The 22,316-nt window shown below is 50.8% G+C and overlaps 1 protein-coding gene across 2 annotated transcripts in view; it reads right to left on the reverse strand.

The window, feature by feature from the left end:
• The window catches only part of SLC4A4 (solute carrier family 4 member 4), a 191,117-nt gene that overhangs the window by 139,670 nt on the left and 29,131 nt on the right, over positions 1-22,316 (reverse strand). For both annotated transcript variants that reach the window (XM_082315604.1, XM_082315605.1), the window contains exon 2: positions 15,729-15,802. In XM_082315604.1, the coding sequence (XP_082171730.1) occupies positions 15,729-15,802 (74 nt within the window). The remainder of the gene's footprint in view (positions 1-15,728; positions 15,803-22,316) is intronic.

Consider the following 22,316-nt stretch of genomic DNA (forward strand, 5'->3'; position numbering starts at 1 on the left):
CTCCAGTTTGCGTACGGGCGGTAACCACGCAGAAGACCATACTAAATAAATAAAACAGATGTACAGATATATAGTGTCCGTGATGTCAAGATATAAACCAACAGCTATAAAGGGTCAGTGACAACCTCTCCGAGTGAAGTTACAGTTACTTTTTAGCCAGTGTTATCTAGGCTGAGATATTAAAAGTTCACCACGACACGCGCATCTCCTGCTGCTGCTGGGTGCCAGCAGCCGTACGGCGGCCCGGCACAGTACCGGACACCAACAACTTGCCATCTCAGGGAGCCGGACAAAAAAAGAAACAGAAATCTGGGGTCCAACAAGATCCAGAATCAGGCAGCGCAACAGCGAGAGAAGAAAAAGGGAGCCGCATCCGCTGCCTGCAGCCCAGCGTGCCAGCACCGCGATCCGGGCTCGCACCACCGCGGGAACGGGCAGAGCCGCAACGCCCGAGCTGGAGACGTCCGCAGCGAGACCTTACAGATCAACACCTGAAGACAGGATTTAGCTGCAGCGTGTCAAAGGAAGCCAGGAAAGCTATTCCAGCAACTGGAAACACCAGCTTTACCACGGCAGATGGCATAAACGCTGCACAGGGACAGAGAAGGGGGAATCTGAGCTGAGCGCGAGCAGGAGCGGTAGGGTAGGGGTGGCCCGGGACGGGCAGGGCCGTGGGAGCCCTTCCCAAGGCATTCTCACAGCCAAGATCGCAGCCGAAAGCCAGACGCAAAAGGATGGGGCGATTCCGGTATCTGCATTAAAACAACGTCCTCCTTTGAATCACTTTAATTCTGCGGTCAGCTTGATAATAGAAACACATCATAGTAAGCCTGTAGTTTTAATACTTTAATATGCTGCCAACAGAACCGGACAATCTCTTTAATCCTTTGACCACGTGTGCACAGTACAGATTTTGGTAATATGAAACTAAATTGTATACACGCAGGCAAACATCTGCATTACTTAGCTGCTTTTCCCTGTTCCGCAAGGGAGAGACTTAGTTCATGTTGCTTTTGGTCTCCACCCCCCCGCCTCCCAGTCTGCTCAGGGAGGCCAAGCAAGACCTTTTCCTTTTCTGTGTACTTGAAGTGCCTGGCATCTGTTTATATCGTTGCAAATGCTGAGATAAACTTCTAGGCTCCCTTCCCAAAGCGCCTGGAAGGAAACAATTGACACATACTCTCAATGCACTGGGTTTCTGAGACATTTCCTACTCACCGGGTAACAGAGCCTTTCCCATGAGAACCATTGACTACAAACGGTGATGCCTGGTTAATTTAACGTGACACACACGCACCGCACCGTGATCCTGCGGCTTGGGGGAGGACGGGAAGCGCAGGGCCGAGTGCTAGGCTTCTCCTGGCAAGCCAGGTCCAGCCCTAACTTGCCCTTGTACGCCCGACACGGGCCAACTGCCGGTGTCCTCCTGTGGCCCTTACTGCACTCAGAAAGGACCCCCCCTTTGCTGGGGGCTGCTCCCGTCGCCCTCCCCGCTCTCCCCCAGGAAAACGATTAGCCTCTCTGTGCACCTCATTAATTTTTAGAGCTGTTTTGGTTGACCAGAGGCACATATTTCACAACATTAAAATCCCGTCGGCAAGATGCACAGCAAGACCTGCGGGTCGCAGCGGCACCTTCTCCATTCGCAAGGACAGTGGTGGGTCCTGGCTTCCTCGAACGCAACCCTGCTGCACCTAAAAGTTTTGAAGTTAGCTGCTTGCGCCCGAGGAGAAACTTGACTGTGCACCAAACGCAGAACAAAATCGTTTCACCTAATTATGAACGGAACAAGGAGTAGTCATCATCAGAGAGGTATTTTTCCCCCTGAAAAATTTTGGTTGAAACCACATCTTTTGCTTTATTAAGAGCTATTAAGGAATAGCAGCTCATGATTCAGAGTCCAGATTTAGAGTTTGGGCACAGGAGACTCCTGAGTCAGTTCTGCTGGTGAAAACCCCCTCGTGTATTACCAAATTTAAGTTCTGTACAATGCAGCGTTCCCTCCCTGCCTGCAAGGATAGCTCTTCATCTCTCGTCTCCATCCCGGCCAAGCACGGTCTCGTTGACGTCCTGGGAACGAAGCCATCTGAAGGCACACGAGCTCAGGTGCTGAGGCCGGCGGCGCTGGGACAGCGGGCGCGGAAGGCAGCAGCTCCGGCCAGCCTGCCTCAGCGAGCCAGGCCCCCAGGCACACCGCCTCAGTGCAACGCCAGCCTATTTCTTTTCCGAGTTATTCCATTTAAGGAAATGTGGGGGTTAAAGAAACGTAAATATAGGAAGGAAAAAAGCGTACTGGAAAATGAAAACGGTAAGAAATCGGCAGGCTTGAAGTTGTCTGACCTGGTGAAGTTTCAGCTACCCGTCAGTTCCTTGCGTGCGTTTACGTAGCCAAATTGGTGTGCTAGCACAGCCTGATCACCTACTACCTAGGCAACCCCGGTCTCCTTTCAGGTGCTCGCTCCCCATCACCCGCTGAGGTTTGCGGAAAGCTTCACAAGGGTTTCTCAGCAGGAAAAGGCAGGACCTGCATCAAACCCCCCAGGTTCCTATACCTCCGTACCCGTCATTCTGCCTAGGTGTTTTCGTAGCCGCTCTGGCACAAGGCTGGACTCAAACCAGAACTGTCTGTCAGCGCGGATCCTTTTCTGCCGAAGGAAGAAAGGGTCGCGGTTGTTTAGAGACCGAAAGGCAGGGTGTGCGTGCAACACACGCACTGAGCGGCTGCCCTGCCCACTGCTAAGCGAGGGGGAATGCAACCGTGAAAGAACCAGGACAAGCCTGGCATCGTCAGCGGACGACCTGGTTAAATCTACGTGATGAGGAGACCTTGGGATCTGCCTGCATGAGAAGTGAGCTGGGAGCAGGGGAACTACTCACCGTGCAATCATGTCAGCCCCAAACTGGATGTCCCAAGGCCTGTGAAGCACAAGCCATCTATATTGTTCGAAACGCGTGGATCTATTCATGCCACAATACAGGCGGCAAGTGACAAAACACATCTATAGAGAGAGAAATCCACAGTTCAAGTGTCGTTTCCCAAACTAGTTCTGGAACCGCATTTGCCTTAGAGAATTATCGCTTCTTACCCTATCCTTGGTAAGAAACCAGTTCCTCCCAGAAGAATCATACAGAATAGACCTGACGTGTGATGCGCCTACGGAGAGTCGTAGAGCTCGGGTTGCACAAGAAGTTTGAATTTAGGTGATTCTGGGGAGCTTCATCCTGCAACAACAGTCTTTCCACAAAGCCTTTTGTATTGGGTATTTCAACACACACGTAATAGATTATCAGTGGCCGTGGTAGTAATCCAAATGCAGGGCACTACCAGCAAACCTGTGTTACAGGAAATGCAAACTCAAATCATAGCCTTAGCAGGAGGGAAAAGGAAAAAAAAAAGAAGGTAAATCAGCAGATACCATTAGATTACCTAAGCGTGGTGGTATCTTTTGTGCCTGAGGTCTCTGCATTCACCCGACACTGAGCTGAGTCTACAGCTTTCTGCAGTCTTAGCTCATGACCCCATGCAGACTTGAAGCCTGACACTGCGTAAGACTGAAATTCTTTTTTCATTCCAGAGATCTACAGCCAAACGAGCAAGCAGAAAGACATCATTTTATTTACAATCTTCTCCATTTTTAAGCACTAGCTCTTTTAAGGAAAAGGTGACAGTGCAATGGCTTTTGCTTAGCAAAACCAAAACTTTGTCGTTTGGAGAAAGGAGCCGAAAGCTACAGGATCAAAGGATAAAGTCTGCCTGGTGCATAATATCTAAGAAGGAATCCCTCCCACATGACTGGGGTTGTGGAGACTTAGAGCCCGGTCAGACTAGCCCATAAAGTATCTCAGTCTGCCACCTTAGAAGGAAACAAGATCAAAACCCAACATTAAAAATTTATACCGCAATGAAAACGAGCTGAGTATTAGCAGCTTCACCTGGCCCTTCCTTTTACGTTCAAGGCTCCTTTCCAAAGAGCCGGGAGAGTCAGACGAAACCCCACCAGGCTTGGGCAGGCTCGCGTGGTTCCAGCTGACACGTCTACCCAGCCACCCTCTTCTCCAAGGGCTCCGGCCACTCGCGCCTCCTGCACGGGGCAGCCGTGCCTCCCCAGGCTCTCGGGGAAGACTGGGACAGACATTTCAGGCCGCCCGAACGAGGGGCTTTGCTCAGGATGCCCCAGCCATTTAACCTGGGGGCATGGCTGACGTATAAGACGACACAGGCAGGCAAAGGTGTGCCTTTCCCTGCCCATTTCCATGGCCTAGCTATCAGTCTCATACCTGGATGGAACTGAAACACAACATGCCCTCAGGGAGGGGAAGCTTTACTTACTGATGTGGCTTCCGACACATCCCAGGAGCGTAGGGCTTTCACTCCTACCACTAACGAGTTGCTAACTTGATGCAAACTTGCTCCGCAGCTATGTCTAACATTTAGGAATCTGCACCTCCTGCAGCTCCCAAGTCACCCGAGACGGGCAGGGGATGCAGCCCGCCACGTGCTTCCTCAGCAGAAGGCGGCCCGGCACACCTCTGTGGCCAAGAAGGTGGTGTCGGCGTACCTCCAGGCACGCAGCGAGACGTGGCGCTAGCCAACGGGCTGCTGGGATTACAGCCAGGCTAGCGCAGCTTTCAGCGGCTGCTTTTCAAACCCGGGGCTGGCGGCAGAAGGGTACTTCTCGTTTTTGTGTGAGGATCAAAGGAAATAAATGACATAAAAAGCTGATGGCCCAGAAGGACAAATAAATCATAGGGATGATCCATTTGAAAGGGGAGATACTAAAAGTAGCACTAAGCAAGTCCCAAACTAAGCCCTGCTTAGTTTCAAAGCAGCTCAAGAAATAAGAACAAAAGGCCACGCCGTCACGTGCCGAGTGCCCTTAACTCTACCTGATTTTCAAGGGGTTACAGGTGCCGAAGAGCTCCCGGGACGGGTGCGAGCGGAGGAGCAGGCGCAGGCCCTCCACCCCGACCAGCTCCACCTTCCAGGACACGGCTGTCGCTCCGCGCTCCCAGGGGCGCGCGGGGCGGGACGCACGACACCCTGCTCCAGAGAACGGTGCGCACCGCTGCAACAGAAACGACTCGCGTTTCACCTCAAAATTGCCCAGGAGTGATCAGGAAGGGCATGGATATCCACAGGGATGAAAACAGAGGCCACAAAAACAACGGGCAAATGGGAATATTGTCAATGACGCATTTATCAATGTAAATTCTGGGTAGTAGAAACGACTTGGAAATTCACGAGACCGGTCAGCGACCACGGCTGGTTCGGGCAGCAGAAATAAGGAACATGACCATTTCCCGAGCGCTGTGTAAGGGCTAAGTGCTGTTCCCATTCATGCACATAAACACAGACACTGAAACTCAAAAGAAAACAAAACACAGCCATAACCAATCCTCCAGACGGGATGAGCAGGCATATTCCCAGGCTCACCACTCCGTCCCCAGAGGGTTTTCAGAGCATCCTGATACTCAACGGACTGATTTTCCAGGTGAATAAAAACCTATCCATCAGGTAAACAGCAGAAGGATTCACTGAGCACATTGTTTGTTGAAATATGGGTGATAACTAAACAGGCTAACATACGGGTTGGAGATAAATCGGATCCAAATCCCTCCTGTTCCCCACAGCAAAACGGCCCCGTCAGGCAGCAGAACCACAGAAAAGATGCGTTCCCCTCCAAAGAGAGGGCAGGCTGCACAACTGGAACAGACTCGGCTATTTATATCACAGTAACCATTTTATTAGTGCAGACACACGCATTTATGTCTTACAGCGGCGATGCCTGGGCACAAAATGACCGCTCCGCAAGAGGTTCCCATGAAGGGAACCCAAGGTCTTTTGAGGGACCGAGCGCAGTCTGCCGCAGGACCAGCACCAGCAGGTGGGTGCCTGGCGTTGGACAAAGGATGCTGGATAAGAGACTGGCTGGGAGAAGCAGAAGAAATCACGTCTGTATGGAAAAGACTGGAATAAAGTAGGGCAAGTCTGTACCCAGGTAGCTGAAAAAGGCTGAGATCAGGACGGGCCTCAGGCCTAAGGGCCTTTAAAACAACAGTAGTATGCAAGAAACTAATTCAGGTGATGGGACCAAATACTTGTAAGAGGACAAACCATAAGGTTCACAACCTAATAAATGCCATCAGGAGAACTGCCTGCAATGAGAGAGATGCAGTAAAGGGCAAAAAAGACAGCAGAGGCTCCAAGAGAGACAAAACCCAAGCTACTATGCCAAAGAGAGGTGAAATAGGAAGGGACAAGATTAGAAACAACGGGGCTCTGGTCAACTCTGCCAGTTCTGACAGAAGAACCCCGAATTCACGGCTACGATCAAAGTGTTCAAGAGAAGATCCAGCATCGGCAATGAAGATGCAGTTACTGAAGCGAGCAGGGAATGTGTCCAGAGATCGTTTTACATATTTGTGTCACTGCACGTCACATCTTAACGTGCAGTCCTTTACTAAAATCCCTACAAGGGGCAGGGAACCGAGCTGCGCAGGGGAAGACAGCATGTAAATCGGAGACTTTTCTTTTCTTCTTCTTTTATAACATCAGGCTTCTAGAACTTCACTATCTTCCAAAGGTCAATTTAATCTTTACGTAAAACAACCTCTGCAGTCTTTAAAAGGTTTCCACGTAACAACGCTATAGTTAGCCAGAAGGAAAGTCTTCCTAGCCATCTGTCTCAAGCTTGCACTTCTCAATTTCAAACGTAGGCTCGCTCGCTCCCCATCCGTGACCCAGACTTGAACTGCCAGATTCCTAACAAGATTCAGAGGCCGCTCCAGCGAAGCAAGTTTAAAAGGCGAGTTAGCGCTGTGCCCTGAAGAACGGGATGGCTCTGACAGACAGAGCTCACATAAAGAAAGTCAAGGCAAGAATATCTAAACAGGAAAAGAAAATGAAAAAATCAAATGAGGTCTTCGTTTGACTTCTTGAAGATCCTACAAACCCGGTTTGTTTAGAAGGAGTCACCAAGAACTACGCCAGGAATCGCTGGGAAAGGATCAGAACATGAAGCCCAGAAGACACACGTTGATGACACCTATAGGGTACTGCTCCGTGACGGGAAAATATAAGGAAGCTGGCAATGAATTCTTGGGTAGACATGGTTTAGACAAAGCAATAAACATGTGTTTGGGGTATTCTCACTGAGCTTTATATAAGCCATTGCGAGACTCTTACCCACAACGCCATAAGCTGCTTTTCTTTCTCTCTTCTTTGGAGCCGTGAGAGGTTACAGAAGCCACCCAACCTGTCCTGCTGCGATCTGATCTAATCTGGCCAGGAGCGCTTGCATTCCACGGAAAGAAAAGGAAGACTTTAACGACGCACGGCTCTGGGGAACAGGGCAGAGGAGGGGAGCTGTGCCGGACGGTTTGATTTAAGCTTTAGGCCAAGCAGTTCGGAAGCACGGTACCTTTGAATTTTTTGGCATCTGCCTTGAGCACCGACCACAGCTCCTTTAAAATTATGTCCCCTCCCAAAATGCTCCAAATGATCACCCAAAATAGCCCATCTTGCCTGAAAATCTCAGCCTCATTTTCCATATTTCCATCTCATTAATTACCAAGGCTGACCTAATGACTACCAAGCTGTACCGGGCACTATCAAGTTCATGGATGCAGGTGGGCTTTAGAGCACCCTGCAATCTAAAGAAGAGCTGTGGTACAATGCCTAAGGCATCCAAGCACTGTCCCCGTTTCAGAGACAGAGCCTCAAACTGCTTTCTAGGTACCAGAGGACGGCTGCTGCTTTGCCCCTCGCACACAAGCAGCAGGAAGGCACGCCGCTGAAATCCGCACTCCAAACTCCGAAGCAAACACTGTGGCCTTTTTAGAGCCCGAACTCCTCGTCACCATCAACGACTGCACAGACCAGCGCCTTGTCCAAAGCCTCAAGAACAAACGGCAAAGGCTGGGCACAAGTTAGCAACAAAAACGAGACAGACAACTGCAACATGCCAGGCAGAGGTCTACTTAAACCACCATCCTGTTTCCTTGGGTTTGCAAAGTGCCAGGCAGCTCATGGGAAGTCCTCCTAACTGCCCGACTCTCATCAGATAGAAAAACAGCCCCGCCGCAAGCAAACCTTGATTCCAAGGCTGCAGTTATAATTAAACACGTAGAGGCCGCGGCGTGTTTTATGAAAGGCAGACGGGGGCCGAAGCCGGGGCTGCCAGAAGGCCGGGCTGCTGCCAGCAGGGCACCGCGAAGGAATGCAAACACCACGATGCTCGCCGGCGGGAGCCCCATTCACCCAAAGGCCTCCCGGCGCCTCTCCGGCAGCACAACCCTTCCTTCAAGGGAGCGCCCCGGTTTCCCCCCGTCCCTTCTCAGTCTCTTTTCACTGCTAAGGAACTTCTCACAGCGTTGTGCAACCGGACGAGGAGCATCACCCAAAGGGACAGACCTTCACGAAGGCCGAGATGATGACTGAACTAGCGTACAGACGGCACTCGTCCTAGCAAGTTCCGGACGAAGCCCAGCTCCGCTAGTTCTGGGCGCGCAGCTGAGAGAGGGAAGGACGCTCCTGGGTTCCCCAGCTACGCCAAGGCTGCGACTGTTTGACGTGGCCAAGCTTGAAGGAGCCCAGCCCTGCCACGGGGTCAGGTATCTTCCACTTTCCACCTCGCTATCTTTCCCTGTTTGCCAAGCGGGTTGTGTTGTTTACCTTCACTGCTTCTCTACGCTGTGGTTTATGGCACGGCGTATATCTCTTAAAAATCTGTAAATTCAGTCAACAGGCAAAAAGCACGACAGAGTTTGTTAAATACAGCCCAACAGAGCAAACACTGGCATTACACATTTTACAACTGTGACTGGGCCTCCCCAACACGTTTTGGGTTACCTTTTAATTTTAAATGTCCCAGAAAAATCCAGGAAGGGTAATCAGCACATCTGGGGCCCACATCTGGAGACTGAGCAAAGGCTGTATTGGTCCTTCAATCTCCATCCTGAACTATCATATCCAGTATTACTGTACCTTAAAAAAGAGCTGTTGGGCAGAGGAAGGTATATACAGTGGGTGGGAGAAGACAGTCAAACAAGCCTACCCTTGAATCCTAACTGAAATGACCCAGGAGAGGACCAAACCATCACCAGTCCAACAAGCCTAGCCTTGAATCCTAACTGAAATGACCCAGGAGAGGACCAAACCATCCTCTGACCAGCAGGCACAGCCTGCACGCACACTGATGCTGGGCAGCATCTACAGAAACTGAAGCACAACAGAAGAGAGGGCTTAAAAAGTGACCTTTGTAGAGTCGTTATCATGAGCACGCTGAGACAACGGAGGCCCAGGCCCCTGGCCTGCGCTACTGTGCACTGTCCAAGCGCCTGCTCTCTCTTGGTAGGGACCAGCAGCTTCGGGATGGTCCCAGTATCTGGAAGCATTCACTCAGAGAAGTTGCTCCCATCAGAGGCTGTAAGGTGCCACATGAGGGCCGCCTTTCTAATTAGCACAGCTCTCAGCAAAATTCAGTTTCACCGTCAGGTCAGAGAGCTGATGATCTCTTCTAAACCGATCAGAGATGGAAAAAAAAGCCAGAATGGTACAGAAACAGCTTCCTTCACTGCCACGTACCTTATACTCACCGCGTGTGTCAGTGCAAAACTTATCGCTGCCTAAAAGAAAACACCACCTTTCCTTCGCAACGGGCAAACCACATCACATATTGACTCAGCTGTTCTTACAACATTTTCCCGATTTCTCCTGCGTGCACAGCCAACTTATCGCTACCTTCTGGAAAGTCAGTTTATCATCACCTGAACTCGGGTTGAGGTTTTTCTCACGGAGCTCCGAGTAGGTGGGCATCAACACCTTCTCGCACAGCCCCAGCAACTCCTCACAGCATTTGTACTACTGACTTAATTAATCTGCACACACACAAACGGCTCCCAAGTTTTCCATAGGGATTTACCATATTATCAAAAGTCTGCAGCGAAGTCCTAGCACTAGGCCTTTTCATTTATGACAAACCAGTTAATGGCACATTTCAGCATCCTGCAAAGTGTCATGGAGAATTCAAGCTGGAGAGAAGCTCATCTGAAATCTTTCATCCAGATACTTCAAAGTTGAGAAGATCCAAACCACTCGTCTTGTTTTTACTAGCTGTGCGGGGCCGCGTTTAGGTCCCAGCCTGTGCCTGCCGTTGCCAAGCTGTGCCAGCTGCTGCACAGAAAGAGAGCAAAAAGGCAGCGCCCGAGTCCTCGCCGTTTGGCTTTTGCACGAGCAAAGCCTGACTCAGTTTCCCCAAAGCAAAACACTGCCTACTCTATCTCGGCCTATATAATCTCTGCATAGATATATATGAAAGGCACCAAAGAATATTAATCAAGTACATTCGGTGCTGACATTTTATCTGATTAATTTTTTAAGCGTATTTATTTCAAAAGCAATTAAAAACTCTAACTGAGATGAAACAGGTTCTCCGGTTATTTCTGAAAATGGAGAAGGTCTGCTTACAGTGGTCAAAAACTGAGGGCGGGGATGAGAGAGGAAAAACAAAATAAAGTGAATGGCTAAATACAGCTCATTTCTCCTACTTTCTGCCTACTGATTTTCACAGTTATCTTCACCCCTTCAACCTCTCTCCTCATTGACCCAACCATCAAGGAATAATCTTAGGCTTATGGCATCAGACAGCTTTCTACCAGCCAAGTGCAACAAGATGGTCTCGACACGCCAGGGTCGAGACTAGAAAGCAAGGAGGAGGAAAGTGTGGGGAGCAGTCAGCTAAAATGGAAAAAGTAGTTACGGAAAGTCATTACAAAATCCCTGGTTTAGACTCTCTGTATAGTAAATCCCATAATGATAACTGGATCCACCAAAAAGTTTCCACTGTAACAGCGTTTTTTCCTGACTTCACTCCTCCAGCAGCCGTATCTGAGAGAGACTCTCGAGATCTTTACTTCGCAAATCATCTGAAACGTGGGACAAAACCCCTGACAGGAGTGCGGGTCCCCTTCGCCCACGACAGGCAGCCAGAGCGCTCCTCGGGCCTTCCAGCAATCAAGCATCCTCCGCCCCACCATGAAGTCAGGGTGGCAGCCAGCCCGGGGGAAGTTACGCTCAAAGAGCCAAGAATACCTTATCTCAAAGGATAAGGTGGAGCTTTACTTTTCCCCTCTTGCAAAATTGGTTATTAAGTAATCTGTTTGTGTCACACATACCAGCACTCCTAACAGTGGCATTACAGCAATATGTCATTACCTTCAAGGAAAGGAACGTGCAGTGCTCTAAATGAATGGGAATGGTTTTCTCGCACAGGAGGTTCAGCTTAGGGCAGTGCCTCTTCCCGATTTCCCCCGAGAAAGCCTACGTTTTCGCACTTGCTTTCCTTCCACGCTCTGAACCGGACCCGGGCAGATCCCTCGTCCCACCGACTCCCATCTCCGGGCACTTATCTGCAAGGTCGGTGCTGGCCAGCAAAGCAGCTCTTCGTAACTAAAGTGTACTGAATGAATCAATTGAGCCCTCCCACTGATAGAGACGGTAGGGGGTGAGCTGGAATGGAATAATTTTCGAATGTCAACAGCTGATATCACTCATAAAATAGCAACACACTCCAGCGTAGGACCAGACTGAGGTGCCATCGTAGGGAAGCATGAAACCATCTCTGGAACCAGGCCAGAGGGACATACTTTTGTCAGGTATGTATGGTTTCTATTAACATTATATTTACTCAGCAAGGGCATGACCGACAATTGCCCCAAGCTGAAAAGGCCTCAACATCCTACTGACCAGAAATGCCTGTTTTTCCCCCCCTCCTTAAAAAGCATAGTCCTTCCCTCTCCCCCACACCGCTACATAATGAAATTACTGAGTGCCGCGGCAATTCAGAGCCGCTATCTCCATCTCACAGGCATAAAGCGAGGTCATCAGCTACCAATAAAATGACACCACGCTCTTTCTCTCTTCTTGCAAAGAACTGCAAAACAGGGATGCTCAAAAGGACAACTTGAAAGTTCTGCCTTCATCTGTTCGAAATCAAACCGACCCAGAAGCAACAAAAGCAGCCTGCTTTCTGAGCAGGCTCCAAGGTTTCGCAGTAGAGTTTTCCCGTTCTCCTTGCAAACCCCTGCAGCTGGGGAACCCCAGGTCCCACTGCCCTAACGCTACACTGTCAGCTCTCTTCTGATAAAGGTTACGCTTCCCTAGCGGAGGGAAAAGGAAATCATCTCTCCTCTCTGCTCAGTTCTTTTTTCGTACAAGTGTAGTGAAATTAAGAGTAGCTTTAAAGAGCCTTCCTGAGAAATCTGATCAATATTCACTGCTAGGTACAAAAACTGACTGGGAAAGGAATGGAAAGAACACGCAAGAGAGGCAAACAACTTTATGATATGTATGTTGTTTCCTCACAGAAGCAAGCTAAAAATAAAAACTATCAGAAAAATAAAATATCCCTGGAGGTAACAATTCCACTCGCTGTTACCTTCTCCTACGGAGGATGCAACTACTGGAAGCCTTTTAGAAAAAGCAAGTTATAACCATACCGTGAGAGTGGCTGAAGTAACGGAGAGCACTTCAGAGCTAACACCTTCGGGTCTCTAGACAAATGCTCTCCTCCTTGAAACCACTCCGGCGCAGAAACCTGGCAGAGAGACTTAAAAGCATCGGCACCAAGTGTCAGCCCAAGGTTTTCAACCTGACGCTTCAGCCTTTCCATTGGATCTTAAACTGAAAGAGAGGAGGTTTAGATTGGATATATGCAGGAAATTCTTTACTGTGAGGGTGGTGAGATGCTGGACCAGGTTGCTCAGTGAAGCTGCGGATGCTCCCTGGAAGCGTTCAAGGCCAGGCTGGACGGGGCTTTGGCCAACTTGGATCTAGCGGAAGGTGTCCCTGCCCACGGCAGGGGGGTGGGACAAGATGGTCTTTAAAAGGTCCCTTCAAACCCAAACCATTCTGCGAGTCTACAGTTCATTCTGTGCATGCAGGCTACGACTGTACGTGGGGCGCATGTGTGCGTCTTAGACACACACGTACATTAAGTGTACTTATAGACAGGGCGCATATCTGTGTAGAGAGTTAGATGTAGCTGAGGACACGCACAGAATCACAGAATCGTTTAGGTTGGAAATCTTCCCTTCTAAGGGAGAAAAGATCTCTTCAAAATGCCAGAGCCTTTAATGATTACGTGAACTGCGGTAATGCCCCAACTCGGTCACAACAACCCCAGGCACCGCTGCAGGCGTGGGGAGGAGCGGCTGGAGAGCTGTCTGGTGGAAAAGGACCTGGAGGTGCTGGTTGACAGCCGCCTGAACACGAGCCAGCAGGGTGCCCAGGTGGCCAAGAGGGCCAATGGCACCCTGGCTTGTATCAGGAATAGTGTGGCCAGCAGGAGCAGGGAGGTGATGGTCCCCCTGCGCTGGGCACCGGTGAGGCCGCACCTCGAATCCCGTGCTCAGCGCTGGGCCCCGCACCCCAAGGCGGCCATGGAGGGGCTGGAGCGTGGCCAGAGCAGGGCAGCGAGGCTGGGGCAGGGGCTGGAGCCCAAGGCTGGGGAGGAGCGGCTGGGGGAGCTGGGGGGGCTCAGCCTGGAGCAGGGGAGGCTGAGGGGAGCCCTCATCGCTCTCTGCAACGGCCTGAAAGGAGGCTGGAGCCGGGGGGGTCGGTCTCTGCTCCCCAGGAACAAGCGATGGGACGAGAGGGAACGGCCTCAAGCTGCGCCGGGGAGGTTTAGGTCAGACATTAGGAAAAACTACTTCACCGAAAGGGTGGTCAAGCATTGGCACAGGCTGCCCAGGGCAGGGGCTGAGTCTCCATCCCTGGAGGTATTTAAAGAACAGATAGATGTGGTGCTCGAGGACATGGTATAGACGGACTTGGCAGTGCTGGGTTAACGGTTGGACTCGATGATCTTAAGGGTCTTTTCCAACCTTGACGATTCTATGATTCCATGACTCTTTGCCAGGCATGCTACGAATTCAAGGCCATCCCACTCCAGCAGAGCGGACTCGCCAGCCGAATCATACATGCACCGTACACGTATCGTGACACCGACAGATGCTACAGCATCAGCACCGGCCCGGCCACAGATGGCAGCTCCTTTTGTGATTTAGCTAGGGCGTTGGCAGAAGCCTGGCGAGAACCGAGGTGCTGCCTTTAGCATGAACAAGGGAATTAGCTGGTTGCACAGCTCCAAGTCTCTCCGGGGGCTCAGGCACGCAGCTACGGTTCTGAGAGGCCTGTCGCGTGCAATTAGAAATACTTGTTTCACCTCCTCTTCTCCTTACCCCAGCGAGGTGAACTGCAACTGGTCTGTTAGCCCAACTAAATCAAATAAGGATATCTACATTGAAATGCGGAGATAAACTCGCCACATCTACAAATATTCCTTAAAGCATTAACCACAGCCTTTTTCGCTACACCTGCAGACAGTTAAAAGGGACGCTCCTGCACAAACAACAATTTGTATTATATTCCTGGGGCATCACATACGGGCATTACACACCCCGACAGCATGGGGCAACATTTAAGACAGTAAAATATAGGAAACGTTCTCCCTCTCTGCCCTTGCAAATGTTTCTGCTGTGCCAAGGTATCAGTTATTGTACAAGCAAAAGGCTAATACAAACCCCCCGTCGTTCCGACCCTGCAGACAGCGAACGGCCTCATTAAACCCAACATGATGATTTATAGCTACTGAGCACAGACGACTTCATACAAGAGAGGAAGCAAACACGGGCTTTTTCATGGAAATGCGGGTTTGATTTGCTGGAAGTGTTTTAATCCATCTTTTTGGAGATTATTTTCTTTCACACTGCTTGATCCTTTACCGTCCATTACCAGTGACAACGGCATGGCTGTAAGCCTACACCTTTCGAAACATTTTGAAGCGAAAAGTCACAAGCATTTGTTTGCAAATAAAGAAATTGGAATACAATTATATAGCTCAGCCAAGAGGGGAAGGATAGCACTGTGAGGTGAAATGCTGGCCTCCTTTCCCTTCTAGGTAGAGCACGTACTCTATCGTCCCTTCCTCCTTCTCCCCCGCTAGTTTATCAAGCACACGGACAACTGATCCTCATAAAACAAGAAAAAAAGAGCATTTGCTGCAAATAATTCATTCCTATCAGCTTAATAATTTTCCACAAACAACCTTAAACCGAACTCCTTCAAATTCCTTTCACCTTTGGGATTTCACAACATTTTTAGTTAGAGAGAAAACGAAAGTACTTTCAAAGGAGTCTACTCTTTTCCTCAAAAGTGAAGAAACTGGTTGCTCCGTTAAAAAGTTCCTCTTCAAGGGAAACACCTTCTCTTATTCCTAAGCTAAAAGGATAATCCAGGCAAATGTCCACCCCTGCCACTCGTTTTTTCCAGTCCGCTTCTCCGTCCGCGACACCTGCCACCGTATTCCAGCGCTTCCAAGCGCAGCGGTGACAGGCAAGCGTTGCCAAAACTATATTCGTGGAGGAAAGGAAAACAACGAGCCCCGATGTTTCACAGCCACTACGCGAGACACGGCAAACACGGTTTTGCTGGAAGCGGAAACGTGCGCCAGCAGCATACGGCCCCGTTCAGCCCTGAACCGAAAAAGAGGATTTCTGTAAAAAGCCAGTTCCCCCCACCAAGCCTACCTGCGTTTCGGTCAATTTTAGGATTAATTACTCGGCAAAACAAAGGCGCCCTTCTTCTCTGCTATCCGACTGTGCCGATCGTACATACAAATACAAATTGTGAAGGTACCCTTTCTCCCGCGCAGTCCAAGGTCTCTTACCTTCCACTTCTTCTTCATCACATACGTGTTTAAGGAAGGAAGCCCCTCTATCCAGCACTGCCTCGTCCTCCATCCTATAGTAATAGAAAAGAAAAAAGGAATGCTCAGACTTCTCCTGGAGCGAGCTGTTTGAACCAGCCCAGGTCCTGGGCAGGTTAACTTGCAAGCTGTTGTTCATGGTCCCGTGGGCACTCCTGTTCTCCTTCCAGTGCCTGCTCTTCCTCCACAGAGCTCCTTTCGAGTGGCCTTTGGTGTAAGCTGGCCTCACGCAGCTCCAATTCTAACCTTGAGAGGACATCAGTGGTGACAGGTGTGAGAACGGTAATCCCGGCTAGAAGGCTTTGGAGTTTTTTTCCTGTTTCTTGTTTCTTTGTTTTTTTTTTTCCCCCTGCCCCTCCTCCTTTTGCCTTTTTTCTAAAACGGACGTAGGCACACACAGGCAAGTTTGGGACTGTCTGTGCAGCAGCCAAGAGTTTGTGGAATTCCAGTTCCCCTTTAAAGTTCTTCTACAAGACCTGGGCTGCAGAACCACGCACACAAGCACGCACGCACACTACACACAGACACACGCTCGGGTTCGAATGCGCAGTGGGAGACCAGACCAGCCTTCAGCCGGCCTCTTAATACCAGCAAAGCACACTTGTCTGCTGGGAGGCCAGCTTTGTGTCACATGTTGGCCTTACAGAAATCTGACATACGAGGATTATCCACAGACTGAGCTCCAGTAAGTCAGACCATCACAGCACAGTCATTTATGTGTGTCACCCATTCATTCATCCGTTCGGGGACGGGGTTTAGTAGCTGCCTTCTTCCCCCTCCCCTTTGCTCTCCACCCCTTATCTGCTCCTCTGTGTAGGAGAGACTCCTCGCTCTACGCCTCCGCCGTAGGAGTCCTCCCGCGGCGCTGCCGTATTTCACCCACACAACGAGACGCTGCACGCTTTCCAAGGGTTCCTCTGCCAATTCGCTTTTGACAAGCAGCTATAAAAATGCTAAAATAACAAAGAGAAAAAAAACAACCAACAAAAATCGAGCTGTATTCAATAATCTCCTTTCGTATCGCTTAGAGGCTAAGCACACATTTGCTGGAGAAGCACTGCAGAAGCTTTCTGTCTTCATGCAACTGGAGACCGAGCTGGTAAGCTGTCTTCCTACCAACGGCAACAAACGGGCACATGTGGGTAACGATCAAAAACCAATACCTTCTCCTTATATTCCCTAGGTGGAATAGGGACCAACTCAGTACAGAAGGAGACAAAGCCTTCCAAACTGTTCACATCCATATCGCTTCCACTTGTGATCCCGCAAGATCCTCCACGTGCAGCAAACACTTAATAGAGGGTTTTTTTAAGGGTACATTCAAATTCAGGAGAGCGTAAAAACTGAGGGGAGGAATACCAGGAAATCAAAATGTCTTAGGGTATCTGCCTTGTGTGTCAAGACCTACCTGAACGACAACAAAAACACAACCAAAAAAACCCCAAAATTCAGCCACAAAGTGCCAGAGCCCTCATTGTCTGAAAGCAGGAGCACTGCAGCCATTCCACCATCTTTGCCAAGTCCTCCTCCACCTCGAGCACCTCTCCTAACACACCGTTGGCCTCATCCTTCCTTCTCAGTCCGCAGCTCAGCTCCCACCAACGAGTCTCAAACACGTCACAGATAAAAAAGAAGAAGGCAAAACAGGCTAGATTCAAACCCACTAACTAAGCATATGGAAATACAGGTTTTTCCTTTGGATTCTTGGATGGCCGCATTAACACAGCACCATACCCAGAAACGAAGGTGAGCACAGGCCCCTAAGTTTAGGTCCAGTTCGGACGTTTGGAACAAGGCCCACCTCCCCTTCACACCGGCGCTTTCTGCAAGAGACCCAGAAGCCAGAGGATCGGAAGAAGTTTCTCTGGGTTACCAAAGGTGCCATCTCACGAGCAGCTGCTGCCCTGCGCGAAGGGGCAGGACGTGCTTCTTGCCAACGAAACGCACGGAGCCGGCGCTCGCGCACGCACACGTAAGCCTTCCCCGAAAGCTCCGGTTCTCCACTAAATTATTCAAGACTATTTATGCATCTTTTCTAAGGCAACAAAAGGGAACATATTCCACGGCTGCTCTTGTCCGTTTGCAACGGTTGTGAAGGCACACCTCGATTTTTTTTTTTAATTTTAGTTCTCCCCCCCCCAAGCAGCACAGTAGCTACTTGCTATAAACACAACTGAAAACATCTGGAACAGATGGGACGGGATTTCCAGACCAAACGCAAACCGCACGCGCTTTATTGCTCCGTACAGTCTGTTCTTACGCTTTCACACACAACGTGCCCGGGGATTTGCCTCCGTTCCCCGAGCAGCGACGCGTTCAGGCCCCTCAGCACGTGCCTATGTGTGCAACCACACCTGCGCATCCCACAGCCCCCGCTCCAACACCGGTTCCCAAGCCCGGTTTCTCCGCACCATCTGAGGCGGCATCGGTCCAGGCGCGCAGCACCCGAGAAGCGACGGCCTCACGGCAACGCCGGACCTCACGCTTCTCCCCACCCTCCCAGTAACGGCACCTTTCCTCCCTTGGACCAGTTTATCGCGTCTAGCGGCCGCGCTTTCTAGCCGCACAAGGTCGGAAAAGCGCTCACGACACATTGCAAGCCTGATGCTTTCCCCGAAACGTGCGCAGAGCGGATCCGAAGGAGCTGGGGGGTTTAAAGGGCCAGGAATAGAGCTTGGGTCGCCTTGGCACGGCGCCCCGTCTCTAATCCGCCGGAGTTCAGTGATTAGACTCCCAAGCACCACCTCCCTCGACTTGGTCTTTTCTGCCCTTCTCAGATTACCGCAGGATTTATTCAGGCCAAAATCTAGCAAGAAAACATCCTTTCTGAATTTGCACGGGGGAAATATTTCAGCCCCCTGGAATTTTTCAAATAACATGAAATGGGAGTTGCAGAAATTAAAAGAAAAAAAAAAAATCAAGGGAAATCTTCACTTGGGTCTTCAGGGGAAAACTGGTAGAGTCCTATCAGTGAAGCACCGCAGCAAGAAAAGGTATTTTCACCATCCCATGGAGGAGACACACACACACTGGATAGAGCTAAGAAAGGGTGGAATTTTTTTTTTAGGGCACCTGAACAGAAACGTGCCTTAATTTAAGCCTGGTTTACTAGCTCCTTGTAGCAAGGTAAAAACCATGGGCCATTCAGACACTTTTTATCAAGACCCGCATCTTCATTACTGCTACTGCAAGGTTTTGGAAACAAACCTAAAAGATTAATTAAAAAATACTGGTTTTCTATTTTCAGGGTCTAGATCTGAGCAAGTCATGTACTCTGACAGAATATACTCAAGAGAAGAACTCTGAGCTGCTTGAATAATTGGCCTCTCTGGGTAGGTCATTAGGTTGGTACCAAACATTTTTAGAAATGACATTATGTGTCAATAGGATTTTAACGAGCGTCACACATAGCCTACCCAACACAGCGTGCAGCTCAAACCGGCAGCCGCAGACCACTCGCAGGTAGAGCTCACAGAAATAATTCTGCCAGGCTACTCAGAAGGAACAAGACCGATGCCGTACTAACAGCGATCCGGGAATTCACGATGGAGGGAAAAATTAGTGTGAAATGGGCAAAAGGGAAGGAAATCAAATAGCACAAAGCAGAAACGACGACGACGAGGGTGTTCTCCAGGAGCAGAGCACAGCCTGAGAAATGCAGAAGTATGTTGGGGTAACTTTCGGGGTGACAGCGTTCCTGAGCCTTCAGCGTTAGCACAGCAAACCTGATTTGGGTTCTCACGGCAAGTGCTGCGGTTCAAAACCAAATTATTTGTCATAGGCTAAAAAAAAAAATACCCTAACCAATTGCATAAAACTCCTCGGCTATACTTCGCTGATGGTTTTGCTTATCACCTCATAAATTCTTCCGGCAGGTCTCCTCGTCCCAGCACCCAACGCTCGCAGCACGTCTTCAAAGCGGGCTTAAAGCAGCTCAGCTTTGCTGTTCCCCGTCCTAAGGGCGGCAGCGGCCCGCAGCGAGCCCCCCCCCCGGCCCGGCCCCGGCCCCAGCGCCAGGAGAGGGAGTGCTGCCACCGCCCGGCCGCCCGGCCCCGCCGCCGGCGAGGGGCCTCCCGCAAGCCCGGGGCTGCGCCGCCGCCGCCGGGCCTCGGGGGCCAGCGCCGCGGCCTCGCCGCCAGCCACGCCGGTCGCCAGCCACGCCGGTCGCCAGCCACGCCATCCCCTTCTGCAGCTTCGTTATTTAGGACAGGGGAAGAGGGAAACCAGCGGCTGGGGGGACTACAGCAGGAGGGCTTAAGGTGCAACCCGGGCTGTTGCATGGAGATAAGGCTCGCTCCAGTGAATCAACGCGTAACGTCGCTGGGGAGCAAGAAACGGGAGTTATTACTTGCTGATAAGCTTTTACGATTCCGCCCATTTCAAATGTCTCTTGCAACCAGGAAGAAACCCCGGCAAACTCTGGACGGAACAAAGGAGAACGAAGGGAGCCAGCTCTGTGCTGACCCGGCTAGCCTAACGCAGAGCCCACGCGAGAGGCACATTTCAAGAGCAATCCTTTTGCAATAAGCCAGGGCGCAGAGTGCGTCAACGGCTTCGGGGAGGAGAGAGGATTGCGAACGCTGGGTCGCAGAGCGGCAACGCCTGCCGGCCGAAACGGCGGGGCTCTGAAAGGGCTCGGCTCGGAGCTGCCGAGCGCGACGTGCCCGCCCGGCCGCGCAGCGCCACGGCTCCGGCTCCGCGGCCCTTGCGGGCAGGCGTGCCGAAGCCGCCCAGGCTGGCGGGAAGGGCAAGCCGAGTAAGGTCTTGCTCAGCGTGCAGGATCGACCACCCTCCTCTGCTTCTCAGAGCATCGTTTACCTGTCAAGGCTTTTCCCTCAGAAAACTGCTATCCGTAAAGTGGAGCGGGAGCACAATGGATGGGGATGCTGCGGGAGAAGAGGGACAGAAATAAGTAAAGAGCGCGCCAGGCGTCGCTGGCTAAGCTGCTTGGCAGGTCTCGCGATCCCGCAAGGGTTGCACCTGAATCTACACCCGCACCGTTCCCCCTCACCGTTTACCTCCCAAACACAAAAGGGGGAAACTGTCCAGCACACAAGGCGTTTTCCGTCTCACAGGCTGAAACGTAGTTTTCAGCTGAGGAGACTCTACAGCTCCCAGCAGAACAGACAACTGCCTCCAACAGCTCAATCCGTTTGGACACTCCAATGCCCACTGTGCGAAGAACTCCTGCACCTCTGCAATTCCTCCCTTCGCTGCCAGCAGCAAGCTCAGCACGACCCACGCGCACATACCCATCGGCTGCGTTTTTGCTGCTGGCAATCGCGACCGGAGCTCGCAACAAGAAACGCAACGTGGCTCGCAAGAAACAGCCACGTGTACAACCACAGCCCGGCTCCGCGCTGCTGCCCACGAGGTATAGGAGCCCGTGGCAGGACTGAGACACGTCCTCCGCCACCAGCACTCCTTGTGACGAGCAGCATCATGCAACCTTCAGCAACAGATGGAACAACGCGGCCATCAGCTAGACCTGGAGGGTCATGCAGACGGGATGCACGAGGTCAGGACCTGGGCAGAGAGAAGAGCCGCCAAAGGCTTCCCTGTCAGTGACACCGGTGCCTTCACCGAGCCACCCAAGTTAGATGCCCAGTGTGTGCGTACGTGTGCGTGTACCCTAAAGATCCTGAGTCAATAAGCTGAACAGGCTTCCTCTATCGACAGGCTGCGGAGAGCCAGAGACAATATTCTTTCTCTTCTCTGCAACCTGTGAAGCATTCGGATACTGCCATGATAGCGGCCCAGTGAACAGGAAACTAGGAAGGAGTCTTGGTCCCAACCGATGCTCTCACAGCCCGTACACAAACGCTTGAATAAACAGACCTAAACCGACCGATTCCTTTTTAGGGGCTAGATGCGTTTTGGTTTTCCACACATACTTGCATATGGGCTCTGTCACACAGAAAAATGAGCTTCTGACTATCCTCAGCATGATCTGGTTGATGCACTTTTAGAACGCCTTGCCAAATTTATCTTGGATGCGTTTTCCCCTTTCAGCTCTAAAACACCATTTATTTACATGCTTTCTCAGCAAAAGGTTGTACTCCCCAGGAGCAGAGGAAGACAAAAGCCTCTGCTTTCTGCAGAAAGAACTTGCACTGTAATATTTTTAAATCCAAACATAAACCTGGCTTCTTTTAAAATAACTCTTGATAATCAACAGGGAACTAATACCCGGGGTGACTGCTCTGCACAATGCAAGCGAGGAGAGCGATGCAGCGAGACTCATCTCGGCTCTCCGCCTCCCGCGGACCTCTTGTCTGAATGGAGAACGCCGTTCCCCCTCTCCAGAGCGACGCCCATCATCTCCTGTACAGAAACATCCAACAACCACAAACGCTACAAGACTAAAATCCGTAAAGGCAAGCAAGGCACTAAAGCGCCCTTTTTTCTGACAATGCGGGACCCGTAGGAAAAGGCTGAAGCATATAAAACCTCAAAGGAGAATGGACTGCTCACTTGTTTTGGGCTGCGCTTTTCCTTTTTGCAGTACAGACTCCTATTTTTTAGTTCCAATGAACCGCCAGCACGCGT

This window comes from Platalea leucorodia (genome assembly GCF_965183815.1).
Source record: "Platalea leucorodia genome assembly, chromosome: 6".
NCBI lineage: Eukaryota > Metazoa > Chordata > Aves > Pelecaniformes > Threskiornithidae > Platalea > Platalea leucorodia.